Source organism: Propithecus coquereli, unplaced genomic scaffold (assembly GCF_000956105.1).
Source record: "Propithecus coquereli isolate 6110/MARCELLA unplaced genomic scaffold, Pcoq_1.0 Scaffold208, whole genome shotgun sequence".
Taxonomy (NCBI): Eukaryota; Metazoa; Chordata; class Mammalia; order Primates; family Indriidae; genus Propithecus; species Propithecus coquereli.
In genome coordinates, this window is record NW_012145856.1 from 205,363 (window position 1) to 223,557 (window position 18,195).

General features: G+C 41.4%; 1 protein-coding gene across 2 annotated transcripts in view; it reads left to right on the forward strand.

The window, feature by feature from the left end:
* Positions 1-6,244: 6,244 nt before the first annotated feature.
* The window catches only part of EIF2AK3 (eukaryotic translation initiation factor 2-alpha kinase 3), a 79,100-nt gene continuing 67,149 nt past the window's right edge, over positions 6,245-18,195 (forward strand). The window contains exon 1 of one of the 2 annotated variants that reach the window (XM_012644258.1): positions 6,245-6,758. In XM_012644258.1, the coding sequence (XP_012499712.1) occupies positions 6,454-6,758 (305 nt within the window). In that variant the 5' untranslated portion in view covers positions 6,245-6,453. The remainder of the gene's footprint in view (positions 6,759-18,195) is intronic. The other variant, XM_012644260.1, reaches the window with a different exon arrangement.

The window sequence follows — 18,195 nt, forward strand, 5'->3', positions numbered from 1 at the left end:
AATAAATAATAGGTTTATTGAACTATAATTCACATCCATAAAATTCACTTTTATAGTGTACAGTTCAGTGGTTTTTAGTATATTTCAGAGTTGTGCAACTACCACCACTATCTAACTTCAGAACATTTTCGTCATCCCCAAAAGCAAGTTCAAACACATTAGCAGTCATTCCCTATTCTCTCCTCCCACCAGCCTCTGACAACCACTAAACTCCTTTCTGTCTCAATGAATTTGCCTAATTCTGGACATTTCATATAAATGGAATCATATAAAATGTAGCCTTTTATCACTGGCATCTTTCACTTGGTGTAATGTTTTCAAGGTTCATCCACGTTGTAGCTTGTATCGGTACTTCATTCATTTTTATGGCTGAATAATATTCCCTATATGGAAATATCATAATTTGTTTATCCATTCATAGGGTGATGGAAATTTTGGTTGTTTTGACTTTTTGGCTATTATGAATAATGTTGCTATGAACATTTGTGTACAAGTTTTGTGTGGACATATGCTTTCAATTTTCCTGGTTTTATACCTAGGAGTGGAATTGCTGGGTCATTTGGTAACTTATGTTTAACATTTTGAGGAACTTCCAAAGTCCCTCCACAATTTTACACCCTCCAGCAATGTATGAGGGTTTAAATTTTTCTACAGCCTGGCCAACTTTTGTTATTGCCTATCTATTTTAGACATACTGGTGGGTATAAAGTGGCATCTCATTGTGGTTTTGATTTGCATTTCCACAATGACTAATCATGTTGAGCATTTTTTCATGTACTTATGGGCCATTGGTATGTCAATTAATTTAAGTTCTAAAGTTTTCACTTTGAGTTTTTTAAAATAGATTCTGGGTCTTTGATAAAATTCTCCATTTTGTCATTTTTTAAGGATATAAATCATTATTTTATAGGCTATGTCTGATAACACCAACATTTCGATCTCCTGTGGATCTGATTTGTTTCTGTTTTTTTGTTTTGATTTTCTGTAACTTGGTTCTATTTATTGACATGACTTGTAGGCTTTTGTTTGACTGCCAGACATTGCGTATAAAAAACTGTAGATGTTCTATGTGATGTTTTCCTTCTCCAGAGATAATTTTTAATTTTCTTCTGGTAGGCAGAGTAGGGCCAGGTCACTCTAATCCAATTAGGAAATGTGGCACTTTGAGGCTGGGTTTTGGGTTTTTCCACTTTTCCCACACTTCTATCTACAGTCCATCAGGAATCTCAAGTGAAAGCCTAGAGGTATTTTTCAGAGCTCTGACTCCTTGTTAGGTTCGACCTCCAAATTTTTACTCCTTAGCACAAGAAGACTGTTTCACTTTTTAGCCTCTTATCTGACTCTTTCTGCTTCAGTTTTTGATCTCTAACCTGCATGGCTTAGGAATCAGCAAATGCCTTGATGGGAAAAGGAGGGTGGCATATCAGCCTTACTTTTCAGCAATTCTCTTTTCTCTGGGATCTTAGCCCTTCCAATCCTGGCTTTCTAGCTAGCCCTGAACTCTACATTTTGTTATTGTAGCCTTGTGAGACTTCTAAACACTCTCTAAGTGGCACCTTTCTGCATGGTCTCTAGACCCTGCACTTCTTGTTTATAATTCAGCAAATGTCTCAAGGGGAAAATGGTCTTACAGCTTTTTCTTTCTTTCTCATTCTTAGCCCCTTAACTCCTGGATGCTTTGGTTGCTCTCTGACACTTTCAAAGAGTTTTTATTTTAATCTAACTTTACAGTCAATCTCAGTGGGATATTTGGTCTAAAACCAGGTACTATGTCAGAACTGGGAGCAGATGCCCAACAGATGATAATTTAGTGAAACTACAAGACTACTCTGAAAGCAAATAGAACACTGACAGTTAAGATACAGGTTGTTTTCAATCTGGCCCACTTACAAAACTAAATGCTGTGTGAGGACTTTATTCTCCCACCACTTCTCTTTATTTGAACCACTGTGGAACACTTACTATTAGAGGACATCAGTCATTTGGTATTTATTAGGTAGGAATGAATCTTTTACATATAAATATGTAGCTTATTTTTTCTCAGCTGTCTCTGACAATTAAAATAGCATTACTTGGTGGAGCACAGTGGCTCACGCCTGTAATCCTAGCACTCTGGGAGGCCGAGGTGGGAGCATCACTTGAGCTTGGGAGTTCGAGACCAGCCTGAGCAAGAGTGAGACCCCCGTCTCTACTAAAAATAGAAAAATTAGCTGGCCGTGCTGGCGCACATCTGTAGTTCCAGCTTCCTAGGAGGCAGAGGCAGGAGGATCGCTTGAGCCCAGGAGTTTGAGGTTGCTGCGAGCTAGACTGATGCCACAGCACTCTAGCCTGGGCAACAGAGCGAGACTGTCTCAAAAAAAAAAAAAAAAAAAAAAAAAACAACCCCTGTCTTCCATTATCTCTTTGAGAATGGCAAATTTAGGCAGTTGCATGCCTTTTGTCCTTCTCCTTTTCCTTTACCTGTAATAAAGAAATGATGCTGGAGTTGACATCCCGAGACTGTGAGATGACAAGCACGAGGAACAAAAGTCATACATGAAGGCTGGAAAAACAGAAGGAGCCTAAGTCTAAATAACATTGTGGAGCTGTTGTGTCAGGAAGAAAAATAAACCTCTTACTTGTTTCAGCCACTACGTGGCAGGTGTTTTGCTATTTGTAATCAAACACAATCTCAACATACACAGGTTCTTAAGGGGTTGAACCTACTGTTTCTAAATCTCAGACCTTCTGCTGCCCTTCTGCACTAAGCTCGGTTTTAGAACCTTAGTTGTTTGGGGCAGCCCCAGTTCAGGGTACCTAAGTGACAGCTTCTTTTCCTGGCCCAGACTCACTGGCCAGGTCTCATGCCTGGTCCCCACTTTCTTACACTTCCCCGAGGCACTCGGATTCCACAGCTCCCACGAAGTTACCATGAAGCTCCATGTTGCCCTAAACAGGCATACTGTCTTTTCCCTCCTTCAAGTTATTTTCCCAGTCAGTTGCCTTGACTCAGGCATTTTTTTCTTTCCCCAAAATGGAAATATTTATGTGGTTTTTTTCCGAGTATAAAGTTAGATTCTCCTTGCTGGCATTTTCCACTACTGTGCTCTTCTGCTTGTGCCTTTTTCATCGTAGCACTTATCTTAGTTTTAATAATATATGTGTGATTATTTGTCTGTCTCCCTAACTATAGAGATATTAAGCTTCATAAGGGCAGGGACCATGTCTGTTTTGTTCACATCTTTAGTCCCGTTACTTACAGGTGGCCATGTGGTACTCCCTGAATATTAAATGAATAAATGAATGAACAAAACTTCTACTTTATTTACAGGTGGTAAGTAGACTCCTCCTTCATTACCTTAGATTAATAGCCTTGTACACGCCATGATCATATTTTGAAAAAGTTACAAAACCAAAGACAAAGTCCTCTAAAATATATACATTAGCTAATTTCAAATGGGCCATTACAGCTGGTCAATAATCATTTTTCATCCCATGTTAATTTTCTGCTCCCTTTCCTCCACAAACTTCTGGGATCTTGTTTTCTTAATCACCCCCCTCTTCCTACAGCAACTATGATCTCTTCCCTTCTACTTATGTCTTTCCCTCTGTCTTCAGGTATTCATTCAACAAATATTTATTAGCCTTTTAGGATATATCAATGAGCAAATCCTCACAGAACTTACAAGTGTAGGGAGGCAGATAATAAACAAAACAAATATGTAAATTATAGTATTTAAGAACTAAGAGAGAAATAAAGCAGGAGAGAAGTATAGGAACGGAGGTGGTGGGGGTTTTAATTTTAAATAAAGTGGTCAGGAGGGACTTCACTGGGAGGTAACAAAGCCTTGAATAACATCTGTGGGTATCTGGGTATTATGTCCTTAATTGTGTCCTTCCAAAATTTATATGTTGAAGCCCTAATTCTCAATATCTCAGAATATAACTGTATTTAGAGATAAGATCTTTAAAAAAGTGATTAAATTCAAACGAGACCATTAAGGCGAGGCCATAATCCAATTGGTGTCCTTATAAGAACAGGAAGAGACCCCAGGAGCAAGTGTGCACAGAGGGACAGCCATGTGAAGAGGCAGTAAGAGGGTGGCCATCCACAAACCAAGGAGAGAGGCCTCAGAAGTCAACCCTGCCCATACCTTGAATTTGGACTTCTAGCCTCCACAACTGTGAGAAAATAAACTCCTGTTGTGTAAGCTACCCAGTCTGTGGTATTTGTTATGGCAGTCCTAGCAAACTAATCTACCTAGGAAGAGTTGCCTCAGCAGGAAAACAGCAAATGAAAACCCCCAAGGTGGGACTGGCTTGGCCTGCTTTATCACAGCAAGGAGGCCAGTGTCACCAGGATGGAATGAGCACAGAACACAGTGGGAAATGAGATCAGAAAAGTCATGGGAGAGAGTCGCTGTGGCACCCTGTAGTCTATTGTAAGGACTTTGGCTTTTATACTGAGTGAACTGGAGGATCATTTGAGGTAATAACCTGAACTATAGGGAAGCAGGAAAACCAGTGAAAAGTATTTCACACAGGAAAGCCTTGAGTTGCTGGATCATATATAGCTGATAAAATGAAGACTAAGAATTGTCCTTTGAATTTAGCTTCGGTGATCTCAGCAAGAACAGTTTTGGTGGAGTTGAGGGTATGAATGCCTGACTGCACTATGCTTGAGAATGGGAGAAGCAAAGACAAGGAGTTTCGAATATCGTTGAGTTTTGCTATACAGAAGAGCGAAGAAATGTGGTAGGAACTAGAAGGGGAAGTGGTTTTTTTGTTTTGTTTTGTTTTAAGAGTGGGAGGGGGTTGTGAGGAGGGGTGCTCAGTTTCCTTGTGGTTTTTTTGTTGAGACAGAGTCTCACTGTGCTGCCCTGGGTAGAGTGCAGTGGTGTCATTGTAGCTCACTGCAACCTCCAACTAATGGGCTCTAAGCAATCCTCCTGCCTCAGCCTTCCAGGTAGCTGGGACTGCAGGCGTGCACCACTAAGCCTGGCTAATTTTTTCTATTTTTAGTAGAAACGGGGGTGTCTCACTCTTGCTCAGGCTGGTCTTGAACTCCTGAGATTAAGCAATCCTCTAGCCTCAGCCTCCCAGAGTGCTAGGATTACAAGTGTGAGCCACCACGCCTACCCTGTTTTGTTTGGAGAGAAATTAGGGCATATTTGCATGCAGATGGAGGAATTGTCAACATCTTAAAAAACCTTCACGGTTTGATGGGGTAATAGCCTCCCAGCTAGTCTTCTCATCTTTGATACTGTTCTGACTACACTCTTGAAGGATGTATCTTCTCATTGTTTCACTTAATCTGCTCAAAAATCTCCAGGGTGTCTTTAATTGCTGTATTCAATGTATCAAATGTCTTAGCCGAACATTCAAATCTTCTTCACTTAGGCCTTTTGCAGTTTCATCACTCTCTTCGGTAGAGCTCTTTAGTGAGGTACGAAGCATGCCAGATCAGAGTCAGAAGGCACGAATTAAAGTTATGATTCTGTGACTAGCTATATCAATGCAAACTACGTCAATGCACCGGGGCTGGGCTTCTTCCCGTTAATAAGGAGGTAGGAGGCGTGTTGGGCAGATTAGATTATCTGTAGGTCACTGCCATCTCTAGCAAGCTGTACTTCTCAGCACTGTCACCGCCACAAATAGGATCATCTCCTGAACCCGCCTTACCGCTTCCACTTCTGGGGACCACACGACTTGTGTGGTCACTTAGTTTTCCTGCTCCGCTTTTGCCTTTCCAAATAGACTAGACTTTAGAAGAGCTACACCAGCAGTTCCTTTAAGGTCTGCCGCCTCCCAGCCACCAGGGACTTGCCTCCCACTTTCCCTTCCTCTTGGGACCGTCTTCACAGTCAGAAACCGCCACGTATTAAGTACCGCTTCCAACCAATCAAGAAGCAGTTATCTCAGCTCTTTGAGAGGCATCTACTTCCGCCAATGATCTTCAAGTCTTCTCCAGCGCCTCGGTTTGAGGGGCGAGGCCAACCACCACCATGGCCAATCTGTTCCAGGAAGGGTAGTCAGGGAACTGCAGAGCCCACCAATCGGGTAAGAAGGCTGCAGGGAAGGGGATTTCTCATTGGTAACTGCGTCCGGAAGAGGGACGGGCTTCGAGAGACGAAAGTACGATTTAATTGGTAGGCGTGATGTTGACAACCGGGAAAAGCCCGCCTTCCCCAGTAAGGCCAGCCTGAGGCCACGGAGTGGCAGTGGCCACAGCCAATTGGAGAGCACACGCGCAGAACGTTTGCTCAATGGGCGATGTCCGAGGGAGGCTGTCACTCAGGTGCCGGCGGCGGAGGCGGGGCTGAGACGTGGCCCCGGGAACCCTGCTGGCTGTCCAGGCTATCCGGGCGGCGGCAGCGTCCCTAGCGCGTCCTCGCCCTGGTGGGGGCTCCGAGCGGCGGCAGAGGCGGACGCCGGTGGCTGCGCCTCCATGCTCGCGCGCGGGGCGGGCCGCTGATGGAGCGCGCCACCCGTCCAGGGCTGCTAGTGCGGGCGCTGCTGCTGGGGCTGCTGCTAGAGCTCGCCGCGGAGACGGTGGCCGCGGGGCGTGCCCGCGACATCCCCGCGCCGACGGCGGAGGCGGCATTCGGCCTGGGGGCCGCGGCCGCCCCCACCTCAGCGGCGCGGGTACCGGTGGCGGGGCCTGTGGCCGCGGCCGAGGTGACGGTGGAGGATGCTGAGGCACTGCCGGCGGCCGCGGGCGAGCAGGATCCGCGGGGGCCGGAGCCCAACGACGAGGCCGAGCTGCGGCCGCGCGGCAGGTGAGGGGCTGCCGATGCTGGGATGCGGCTTGTTTACGTGCGCGAGCAGCGGAGGATCGGAGGGTTGGTGGGGCGGAGACCCGGGACCAGGGGCGGGCGTCTTCCCTCGGCTGCGGCCTTTCGCTGGCGAAGGACAGCTGGTGATCAGAGGGCGAGCGCGGGGCTGCCACGCTCTCCCATCCCCTGGCCACTGATGGCACTGGGCTCAGCTCTTGAGCGCCTGGTCCTTGCTCGTGGGAGATAGCAGCATCCTTGCAGGTGTGAGGGGATGCTGGGAGAGTGGAGCACCCGGCTTGCAAAGAAACGTCACTTTCCCTCTTTTGTTGTTTCCGGGCTTTATTCATCCTCCAAGAACCTTTCCCCCTCTTTTTCCTTACATGTATCACCCCATGTCTGTGCTGGTGTGACAGCTGTTTTGAGAAAGGGCTTTCAAAAGAGATATCTACATCTTCGTTCAAACACCACTCTAGTGCCCAGACAAGGATTGAAATCGGTATTTCTGTAGTTGAGATCTGCAGAACAGCCGCATCAGAATAATCACCTAAGGCATGCTGGTTAAATCTACCGTTTTTTTAGGCCGCACCCCTATTTTACTGAATCATACTTTCTCTGGGTAAGAACCTGGAATCTACATGTTTATCGAGCACTCTGGACATTCCTTGAACTCACTAAAGTTTAAGAGCTATAGTTAAGTTCTTGAACATTGGTTCTGGAACCTAAGAACTGTGGTTAGGTTCTTGAATATTGCTTAGGTTCTTGAACAAGGGGTTTACTATATAAACATTTAATATAGGGTTATCTTGGTTGAGTTTCTTAGCTTTCTTAAAAATGTTATTTCAAGGTACATGTTTTAAAGCACTTTTCAAAGTCTAGACATAAGGCATGTTATTGGTAAGGTATTTTGCAGACAGCCAATCTTAGCACACCTGGGGAGAAAGTGATGTCCCACTTAACAAATGGAATGATAAAAGCAGCATTAGGTAAATTAGACCACGGACGGCTAGAATCTGGATTAGAAAGTATTTTAAGTTTATAATATAGTACCTACTAAATCATAACAAGTTAGGTATAGTTTTCAATTAACTATCAGAACTTCGATTTATATACCCGAAGACTAATATATAGAATAAATACTAAAATTCTCTAGATAGCATTTGAATATTTATATGTAAAAAAATTTTTTTAGGCCGGGCGCGGTGGCTCACGCCTGTAATCCTAGCACTCTGGGAGGCCGAGGCGGGTGGATCGCTCAAGGTCAGGAGTTTGAGACCAGCCTGAGCAAGAGCGAGACCCCATCTCTACTAAAAAATAGAAAGAAATGATCTGGACAACTAAAAATATATATATAAAAAATTAGCCGGGCATGGTGGCACATGCCTGTAGTCCCAGCTACTTGGGAGGCTGAGGCAGAAGGATCGCTTGAGCCCAGGAGTTTGAGGTTGCTGTGAGCTAGGCTGACGCCACGGCATTCTAGCGCGAGCAACAGAGCAAGACTGTCTCAAAAAAAAAAAAAAATTTTTTTTTAAGTAACAAATATATAGCAACATTTTCTTAGGTTTGCTAATGAATCAACTGTCCTGGAAGAGTATTTATCTTAAAGAAACTTCTGAAGCACCTGCTGAAAGTAAATTACGTGGAGTAAGATGTTTTGTTTTTCTTAGAATTCAAATCCACTTCAGCAAGTACTTACCCACTGACAGGGGCCCAAGGTGCCCTGGGGTGATGGAGGTTAGGCAAATAGTCCCTGCCCTCCAGGAGGAGTGTGCAGTCTAGCAGTGAGGATGAAATGAGGTCGATAATGGCATTACAGAGCAGAAGCAGTGCAAATTAAGGTTCATGGGTGTCCTCAGGTTTTTGTGGTGTTCACTGGGTGGGGTATGGGGGTGAGGTAGGTGAAGAGGTAAGAAAAGTCAGTGGCAGAATGAAGTGGTTCCTGAAAAATGGGTAGAATTGTGATGGACAGACACTGTACTTGAGGAAACAGCAAGAGGAACAGAGGCTGGCGATTAGAGAACATTTCGCATCTATATACATCTATGTGTGGTGTGTGTATGTATGTGTGTGTGTGTGAGACCTGTGTGTATGTGGGAGATACAGATGTGCACATATGTATGCTGGGCAGGGAGAAGTAGAAGATGAGGCTAGAAAAATAAGTTGGGGCCACATTGTGTGTGTATATAGCCTTACTCTAGTAGCAGCATCGTCACCTGGGAGCATGTTAAAAATCCAGAATCAGGTACCACCACAGACCCACTGAATGAGTATCTGCATTTTAACAAGACTACCATGTGATTCCCATGCACATTAAAGTTTGAGAAATGTTGGGTAGAGTATTCTGAATGCCAGGCTTGTTAAAAATTATGCTTAAAGAATATTTCTCTACCAACAGTGTGTACTGAAAACTTGAGTTAAGAATACAAAAAGGAGAGTTATGGCAGTTTAGATAAGAGGTAGAGTGTTAAGTGGTATAGAACAGAGGGGACAGAGCTGAGTGATATTAGAGGCAAAATCTTGGTTCCTGGCAAATGAATTCATTCTTCCACCCTTGATACCCCTGTCCAAAGATTAAGACTGGGTAGCCAAAAGATGAGAGCACACATAGGAAAATAGGCAAAATAGAGAGGTTTAGGAGAGTAGGGAAGAAAAGATAGGGGTTTGGTGCTGAACATGGTGACTTAGAGATACAGACAGAACATATAGAGGGAGACATTTGGTAGGCAGGTGAAAATGAGTGAAATGGACCTGGGGAGAGTGCAGGTTAAATAACTGAAGTTGTGAGAAAGAGGAGGCTCATGAGAAAACCTCAGGAAACACCTTGTGTTTTAGGGAGGAAGATGAGCCAGCAAAGGAGACTGACTAGGTTGGAGATGTAGGATGAGGACTGGGAAGAATGAAAGATCTGGGGATCACACTTTTAAGTAAAGCAGCAGAGACAATACTCAGATTGCAAGAGGTTAAAGATTCATCCCTTTCTGCCTCACTGCATCCTTTCCTCACTGACGGAAAGTAATTTTTAGAAGGAACTTCTGAACTTGTTTATAGACTGAGAGAAGGGAGCCTGTGTAGACAGGTTGAAAATGAAAGGAATAGACAAGGAGGTGAAGGTAATTGGAGAGGATCTACTTGGCAAGCAGGAGGATCACTTCTTTCTCAGAAACTATTAATAGAGTTTTGAAAATGGAAATTTTGCCTGGAAGAGAGTCAGTGATCTCTGGCAAACAGAATTGGCTAGGAAGAGTTAGGGCCCAGTTATGGGGTCTGCCTGGTAGTGTGAATTTGAGATAGTGTGGAATGTTTGAGAAACCTCAGGTAAGTTGATAGTCAACAGGAGATAAATATGCAAAGTATATAAAAGTTTTTTTAAGTACTCTTTAAAAAAAGTCAAAGCCCAGAGAATGTCAGTTCCATAATAATAGACCAATAGTCTGTTTCAAGAAGTAGGATTAGGGGAACAGATTTTAATTAACCAAGCATTTATCACAAACAGCTGTGAAGAACTGTGGTATTTGCAAAACTTTTAAAAGGAGGGAGGTGGGGAATTAAGATCTTTATTTTTACATATTGTCTTTCGATGCTCAAGAAGCAATATGAGACTTGCCAGTTCATTATTTTTTTTCTCTTGAGAGAATTTTCAGCTTTTCATTGGTTTCATTCTAAATGTTACTCTGCATATCAAACATGTGAATGAGAAAATAAGCTATTTTTTTTTTAAAAGGTAGCTAAGTAGGCCAGGTGTGGTGTCACATGCCTGTAGTCCGAACTACTCAGGAGGCTAAGGCAGGAGGATCACTTGAGCCCAGGAGTTGGAGGTTGCAGTGAGCTATGATGATGCCACTGTACTCTATGATGATGCCAAGTAGATCCTCCCAGGGAGACAGAGCAGTGAGACTCTGTCTCCAAAAAAAAGAAAAAAGAAAAAGTAGCTGAAATAAACTTGTTTTTCTGGTAGCAATCTTGTCCATATTTCTTCTGTTAAACATTACATTTAGTTGAAATTTAAATGCGATGGTCACTGCAGAAAGTTGTAAAGAAAGTCTCAATCTCACCTCACTGTTAGGTTTTATGAACGTTTGCATAATTTATGAATTACCAGTTTTCTGACTCCAACACAAATAGCAAATTGCAAAGAGTTATTTGGGATTCTTTCTATAGGTTAGGAGGATGTTCTGACAACCTCATAAGTTGTGAAGAACTATTCTTTTTTTTTCACCCCTTCCTGAAGAACTAATCTTAACTATCATGCTAATTTGCAAAGTATATATTCCTTTTTCCTCTGCCTCTAGTTTCTCTCTAAGAAAAATGTTACTAAATTTGACATTAATCTCTGGTGCTTCTTTAATTTGTTCATCTGTAAACTGAATTTTTGGATTAAATGAGATAAATAATATGGAAATATTTGCAAATGTAAGATAATTTAATTCCTCTTTATTTCTCTTTCCTGTCCTTTCACAAAGTAATCTGATGTGAAACAATGGTACAGAAGTCCTGTTTTCCTCAGATTTTCAGATTCATAATCATGTTTTTTTGTTTGTTTTTTTAACTACTAGGACCCTTGAATAGTAGCATCTCAGAATACCATGCTGATAGGAAGCTCAGTCATCTAATCCCATCATTACTTTTCCAACTCCACTCTTAGAGTTAACTAAAAACTTCACATTTAAAGAAGAATTTACACAAAACTTTCAAAGCAAATCATAAGCCAGAGTAAATATATTTTGGGTAAGGAATGAACCATCCTTCCTGTCTACAGTTGTCTTTAGCTTTATTGGCAGTTGGGCTCTGGGTAGGATACGTGACAGAGATGGGAGACTGTGCTCTTTATTGGAGCTCAGCTCTCTGTGTTCCTAGGCATTTTGCAGAGGGGACCTGTCTTTATCAGTTGCTGTGAGCTATCGCTTCAGTGTGGCTCTTCCATCTCTAAATATTGCCTGGGAACTCCATTTGCTTTTCTCCTTTTTTGTGAAAAAGGAGTTGCTTCTACATTTTTATTATAAATTGTTTTAAAATATAGAGAGAACTTAGTTACAGAGGTAAATGTAGGGAAAGAGATTAAATGTGGTATTTGTTTTTAAACTCCATTCTCTTTGCAAATTACCATTTGATTAAAAATGTTTCATAGAGTAAAGTAGAAAAAGTGCTTCCAAAAATGTTTTAATCTAACAGGGAAAGGATATCTGTCACTCACATGTTACCTGTAACATTGAAACCTTAGATTGTATTTCTTTAAGGTCTAACTAATATGTCAAAGTTATAAAGTATAATTGGTAATTTTGGACAATATTTGTTTCGATTTGGGACGTGGCTAGTCTTGTGATACGTTTAAATAAAGGAGGTTTGACTTGAAGATTTACTTAGTTGAGGTCTAGGAAGTAAAGTCTAATTGGTACTAGTTTGTTTCTAAACAAGAACATATGCTTCCTTTAGCGAGAGCATATATTTTGGTAGAGGATTCTTGGCTACACCAAAAAAAAAAAAAGCAGGTTCAACCAAATCACATTTTTGGCTTTCTGAAGTTTTCTTCCCCCACAAGAAAGGAAACTTGAAATTTTAAAATAGGCAGTTGTTAATGTAGAAATTGTTCAAACCATACAGTGTTCTCCTGTCATCTGCTTCTCTTCTTTCATATGGGAAATTTCCATAGGAGATAAGGCTCCCTTAAAATTACTTTATGAAGAAATTGAGCATATACATATCAGAATTTGATAAACTTGACTGTAAATAGGCAGGTGTTCTGGGTAACTTAAGTCAGAGCAAACACTTTTAAAAATTGCATATTCATTGTGGCATAAAGTCATTTCTGCTAAATTGAGGTCATAATCAATAATTACAGGATAAATGACATCTTGATGAGATTTCTGGGAGGAATAAAAAGCTGCACATTGTAGTAACATAGTAGTTGCCACATATGCAGACTTATAGTTAACAGAATAATAGATTTAGAGTTAGAAAACCTGAATTTCTGCTCCTGGTCAAAACTTATTTGGTGCATGACCTTAGGCAAGTCACGTCTTTTTACACCTTTCTCAGCCTCTTTTTTTGTTTTGTATGGATATGTTTGTCCTACTAGAGTTTATTCCTTCAACAAACATTTATTGTATTTTATTAGAGGCTAGGGACTGTTAGGTTCTGAGAGTAGATAAATGTCTTTTTCTTAGGAAGCTCCAAGCCTGACAGGGAGACAATTGTTAAAGAATTAACTCTGCTAGAATGGATAATAATTGACATACAAGTTCTGTGTGAGTGAAGAGAATGCAAGTGTCAAATTAGCAAGTCCTGTGAGCAGGAGCACAGAGCAGGGAGTGTGTGCAATGAGCACAGAGCAGTGGTCCCTAAGCTAGGGCTCCTGGACCCCTATGGATCTGCAGAGATAACTGTGGGGGTCCATGAGGCTGTCAGTATTTTAAAATAACCTAATGGAAATTGGACGTTTAGTAAGGAGACGTTTAATTAAAAAGTCAAGTTTCTTTGTTTTGAACTAGAATTGTATCAAACCTTATGTGGTAATTATAGTTATTTCTTTCCAGAAATCTTGAATAGTTTTATTGGTTCTTAAGTATTTCCTCTAAAGATGAGGGAATTAATTATATGCAGTGTTGATTTGGCAAATGAAATAAGATGTGGGGCAAAATGTAAATGAACAAGGGAACTTTGTTGAAAAGGTTAGAAACCTCCAGGGTGTGTGTGTGTTTGTGGCTGCAGGGTGGGGGAGATGAAGGAAGAGGGGATTGGGGCTGGCAAGAGAGGCAGAAAGTGAGATTAGGAAAGTACACTGAACCAGATTGTGAAAGGCTTTATGTGCCATACCAAGCAGTGTGGCCTTTCTTCAGTGGGCACAGGGAGGCTTGAAAGTGTACCAGATTTCTATTATGGGAACAAAATTTTTAGAAGAGTGTAAGGGAAATAGACCTGAGGCAGGAAAATATGTCAGAAAGCCTTTTAAGGTGTTCTGATGAGAACTGGGAATCTGTTCTAGGGCAAGGACAGTGGTAATGATGAAGAAAAAGATTTAACAGAAGCTTTAGAAATAGAATCAAGAGTACGTGACGGTAGAGGGTGAGGGAGCAGGTAGAGTTGATGTCTGATTCACATGTTCGGTGAGGGGATGGATGGTTATGCTGTTAAGGGAGAAAGAAGTGGGAAGAATAGAATGTGGGAGAGAAGTTAAGTTCTCTGAGTATGTTATGGTGACAACAAGTAGATCCTGTTGAAGATGCAGAACTAGTGTAGGGAGAGATGGTGAACTATGTAAATTCTGTTAGGTTTGGAGGCTGTTGTACTTACTATAGAGAGAAGCAGCTATGGGCATTGACCATCTAGATAGAACATGTAGTACAGAGAGGGGAAAGTACCTGCTCTGGAGTGATTGAGAGCTATAAGAATGATAAGTGAGGACCCAGGAGGGACTGATTCTGTAGAAAACCAGGGAAGAAGAATGTTCAGGAATGAGGAGCTGGTCCTGACAGTGGCTTCTGTGAAGACAGACCTGATGAGGGGAGTGGATATGGCTGTTATGAGGCCTTTGGAAACTTTCTTGGAAGTAGCTTCAAGGCTGGGTGCGGTGGCTCATGCCTGTAACCCCAACAGTTTTGGATGCCTTAGCAGGAGGATTGCTTGAGGCCAGAAGTTTGAGACCAGCCTGGGCAACGTAGCAAGACCCAGTCTCTACAAAAAATAAAAAAATTTGCTGAGTGTAGGGGCACATGCCTGTAGTCCCAGCTACTCAGGAGGCTGAGGCAGAAGTATCCCTTGAGCCCAAGAGTTCCAGGCAACAGTAAGCTATGATCATGCCACTGTACTCCATCCTGGGTAACAGAGCAAGATTCTGCCTCTAAAAAAAAGAACACGCACACAAAAAAAAAACTTCAAAGAATTGGATCATGTGTGAGAGAACAGTGTTTGCTGTAGAATCATCCAAACAAATGCCTTTGTAAAACTAAAACAAAGTGTAAGTGAGCAATAGAAGTTTCAAAAACACTTACTGAGTTGTTCAATATACCTTCTTCATCCAAGTCATAAGTTATTATTTTTTCTCTGTGGAAATGGCCCTCTGAGGTAAGTCAGTGTTTGTACAACTGATCTTATCATATCCATATAAAACAAAAAAAAAAGGCTGAGAAAGGTGTAAAAAGATGTGACTTGCCTAAGGTCATGCACCAAATAAGTTTGGACCAGGAGCAGAAATTAAGGTTTTCTAACTCTAAATCTTTAAAAAGCAGAATAGATTTGCCAAAAAGGTTGTTTGACTCAGTTAAATATACCCCCATGATAGGTTTTCAGTGAAACAATAGCTAAATATTAAACCCCAAATTACCTCTTAAAACACATTCTTGTATATACATATGACACAAATATGCATATTTATTGTTGAATTTTCTTTGTTGTGAAGATGAGAGCTAGAATTTTGTTATTCTTCTCTGAATATACCTCTAGCACACAAGTAGCAGCCATGTATTTAGGATAAGCATAAGTTTTTTTGGTTATTGTAAATAGAATGCCTAGGGGAATAAACAAACAATGTTCTTAATTTTAAAAAAATAGTATCTGAAGTGTTTGGTGGCCTTAATTCTTCATGGGTTAACACTGTTTACACTAAGTTTTGTTTCAATTAGAGTTTTTCATTCAACCATTTATTTGTGCTTAATGATTATTGGACAGAAAAATGAGACATTTCTACAGTGGAACTAGGAAAGAGTTAACTTAGCTCTTAACCCTTGATCTCTAACTTAACCTAGATCTCTAACTTAATTAGATTCTTATTTATTGGAAAATAATTTTCTTACTCAAATTATCCTTCTCTACCAACTCCCAGTGGATTTCTTTAGAAAGCAGAAGGAGAACATGTAGGGAGGGGAGTTGGGTGGTCCCCTTTCATTTGGTTTATTAGATAGAATCACTCGAGTTTGTAGTGTGGCAAACTCTTTATTTTCACAAAGTAGACTAAGAATTACCATTTGAAAAATTGAAAATCAGAATTAGTGTATAGATTGGAAAGTAAATTAATGATTTTATTTATTCATTTAATAAATTGTTCTTTGAAAAGTTTGTCTTGGTCAACTTGTGACTTTACTTTGAATTTTTATACATTGTGCATCAAGTGAAGTAGAAGAGATAAAGTTGTATCTTATAATCCTAACCAGGAATATAACTATACATGCTTAGAATTTACATGGTCTTTAAAGCAGGAGTATTATACCTAACAGATTCCTAGAACAACTGTACAACTCATCCTTTCATTCAATAAATATTTATGGAAAGCCTGCTGTGTATCTGGGAGTGTATGTTCCAGAAAGAAGGAACAGTAGCTGCAAAGGCCCTGAGGGAAAATCATGCATGATATGTTTGAAGAATAGGGGAAGTGTTTCTGGGAGTATTGATTTTGGATATGTGAATTTTGAGAAGCCCATTAAGATGATCTAAATCTGGTAGGTATTTAGATATGCATGTTCAGAGTTTAAGAAAGAGGCCTGGAACCAGAAATATAAATTTGGGAGTTCAGCATATAAATGATATTTAAAGCTATGAGACTGGATGAGATCACCAAAAAAAAAAAAAAAAAGTTACAGGTAGGTAGAGACTATTTTAAGTGATAGGAAAGATGAGGAACCAGAAAATGAAACTGAGAAAGAATAGCGTAGAACTGAGTAACAAAAAAAAAAAAAAAAAGGAAAAAAATCAGGAGAGTATGGTATCCTGGAACCCATAGTGTGTTTCATGGAGGGCAGAAGTAGCTGATCAGGTGCTGCTGGATGGTCAAGTGAACTGAGACCTTGCCATGAGATTCATCAATGTGAAGGTCATTGGTGACTCTGACAAGAACCATTTCAAGGAGATGTAGGGGCAAAAACTTGATTAGAAATAGTTGGACAGAAGGGGAGGAGAGGATTTGGAGGTAGAGTATGTAACAAGTTTTTCAAGGAGTTTTGTTGCAAAAAGGGGCAAGAAATAGATTGACATTTGGAGGCAGGAGAGGGATTCATTTTGTTTGGTCTGGTTTGGTTTTTAAATTGGGGAAAATAATAGCAGATTTTCATGCTGCTATTGATATAACAAAATACCGTAGACTGGGTAGCTTATAGAGAATAGGCATTTATTTCTCACAGTTCTGGAAGTTGGGAAGTCAAAAGATCAAGGCGCCAACAGATTCAGTGTCTGGCGAAGGCCTGTTTCTCACAGATGGCACCCTCTAGCTGTGTCCTCATGTGGTGGAAGGGGTGAGGGAGTCTGTGGCACTGCTTCTATACTGGCACTAATATCATAAGTGAGAGCCCCACCTTCATACCCTAATAACCTCCCAAAGGCCCCATCTCCTAATACCATCATCATCATACTGGGGATTAGCTTTCAACATATGCATTTGGGGGGGTGGTCAAAGACATTTAGTCTATAGTAAATGCTGATGAGAATGTTCTAGTAGAGAGGGAATAATTAATGTGGGAGTGAGAGGAGACATTGCAGGAGCCAGTTCTCACGTACACATGAGAGAGAGCTCTATTTCTTAAGTGGAGGTGTTGGTAGTGGATGGGAATATGGACAATCATCTGCACTGATCAGGAGGGAAGGTGGAATTCCTGGTCCAGGTGCTGATAAGTAGACAGAGGTGGTAATCCTTTGATTACTTCCCCTTTCTTCAGTGAAATAGAAAGCATAGTCACTGAGATGTGTGAACTGAGAAGAGCTGGTATCAGAAGTTTGAGGAGAGAGGAGAAATGAAATAGTTGACCTAGTTCCCAACATTCAGGGAAGAAGGGAAATGAAAGAGTTAACCTAGTTCAGTGGCATAGTGGATGGACTAGGGAAATGTGTTATGGTTGTTGAGCATCGTTAATAGCCTTTTTGAGGTTGATGGTCATGAATTAAAGTGAGACCAGTCAGCATGGTTATATTTTTCTTCAGTTACATTCAACTGCACAGATGCAGAGATAAGAAAGGAGAGAAAATTGGATTTAAGCAGGGTTGGGGTTCTTCCAGTCGAGTGTGACATGTGAGAGAGGGGGTAGGGAGTTGAGGGAGTATGTAAGGCAGTGCTTAAGATGAAGGACTGAGGGATTTTAACTGGTTAAGAGAGAGACGAGGTCATGGTGGTGGTGAAGGTCATAGAATCTATAGCTTGTAGGTTCTGGAGGGGTTAGAGGTTTACTGGAGTTAGGGAAGTAGAGGAAGTCAGCTGGAAAGAGAGGGACTGATAGCTGGGGTGTTGCAGTGATTGGTAATGACAAGGTCTAGTGTCTGACCACAGGAGTGGCTGAGACAAGAAAGATAGAAAATGAAAACCCAAAGAAATGAGGCAGAAGTATGTTGCATATGTTAGGTAGCGACAGTAAACCGGCAGCTAACGTCCTCCAGGATGGATCAGTGGACGACGAGAGGTGATGGATGGAACAGTCTGATCCTGGAGGATTCAGAGAGGGGAGGAAGAAAATGGTCTGGAGACGGCAAC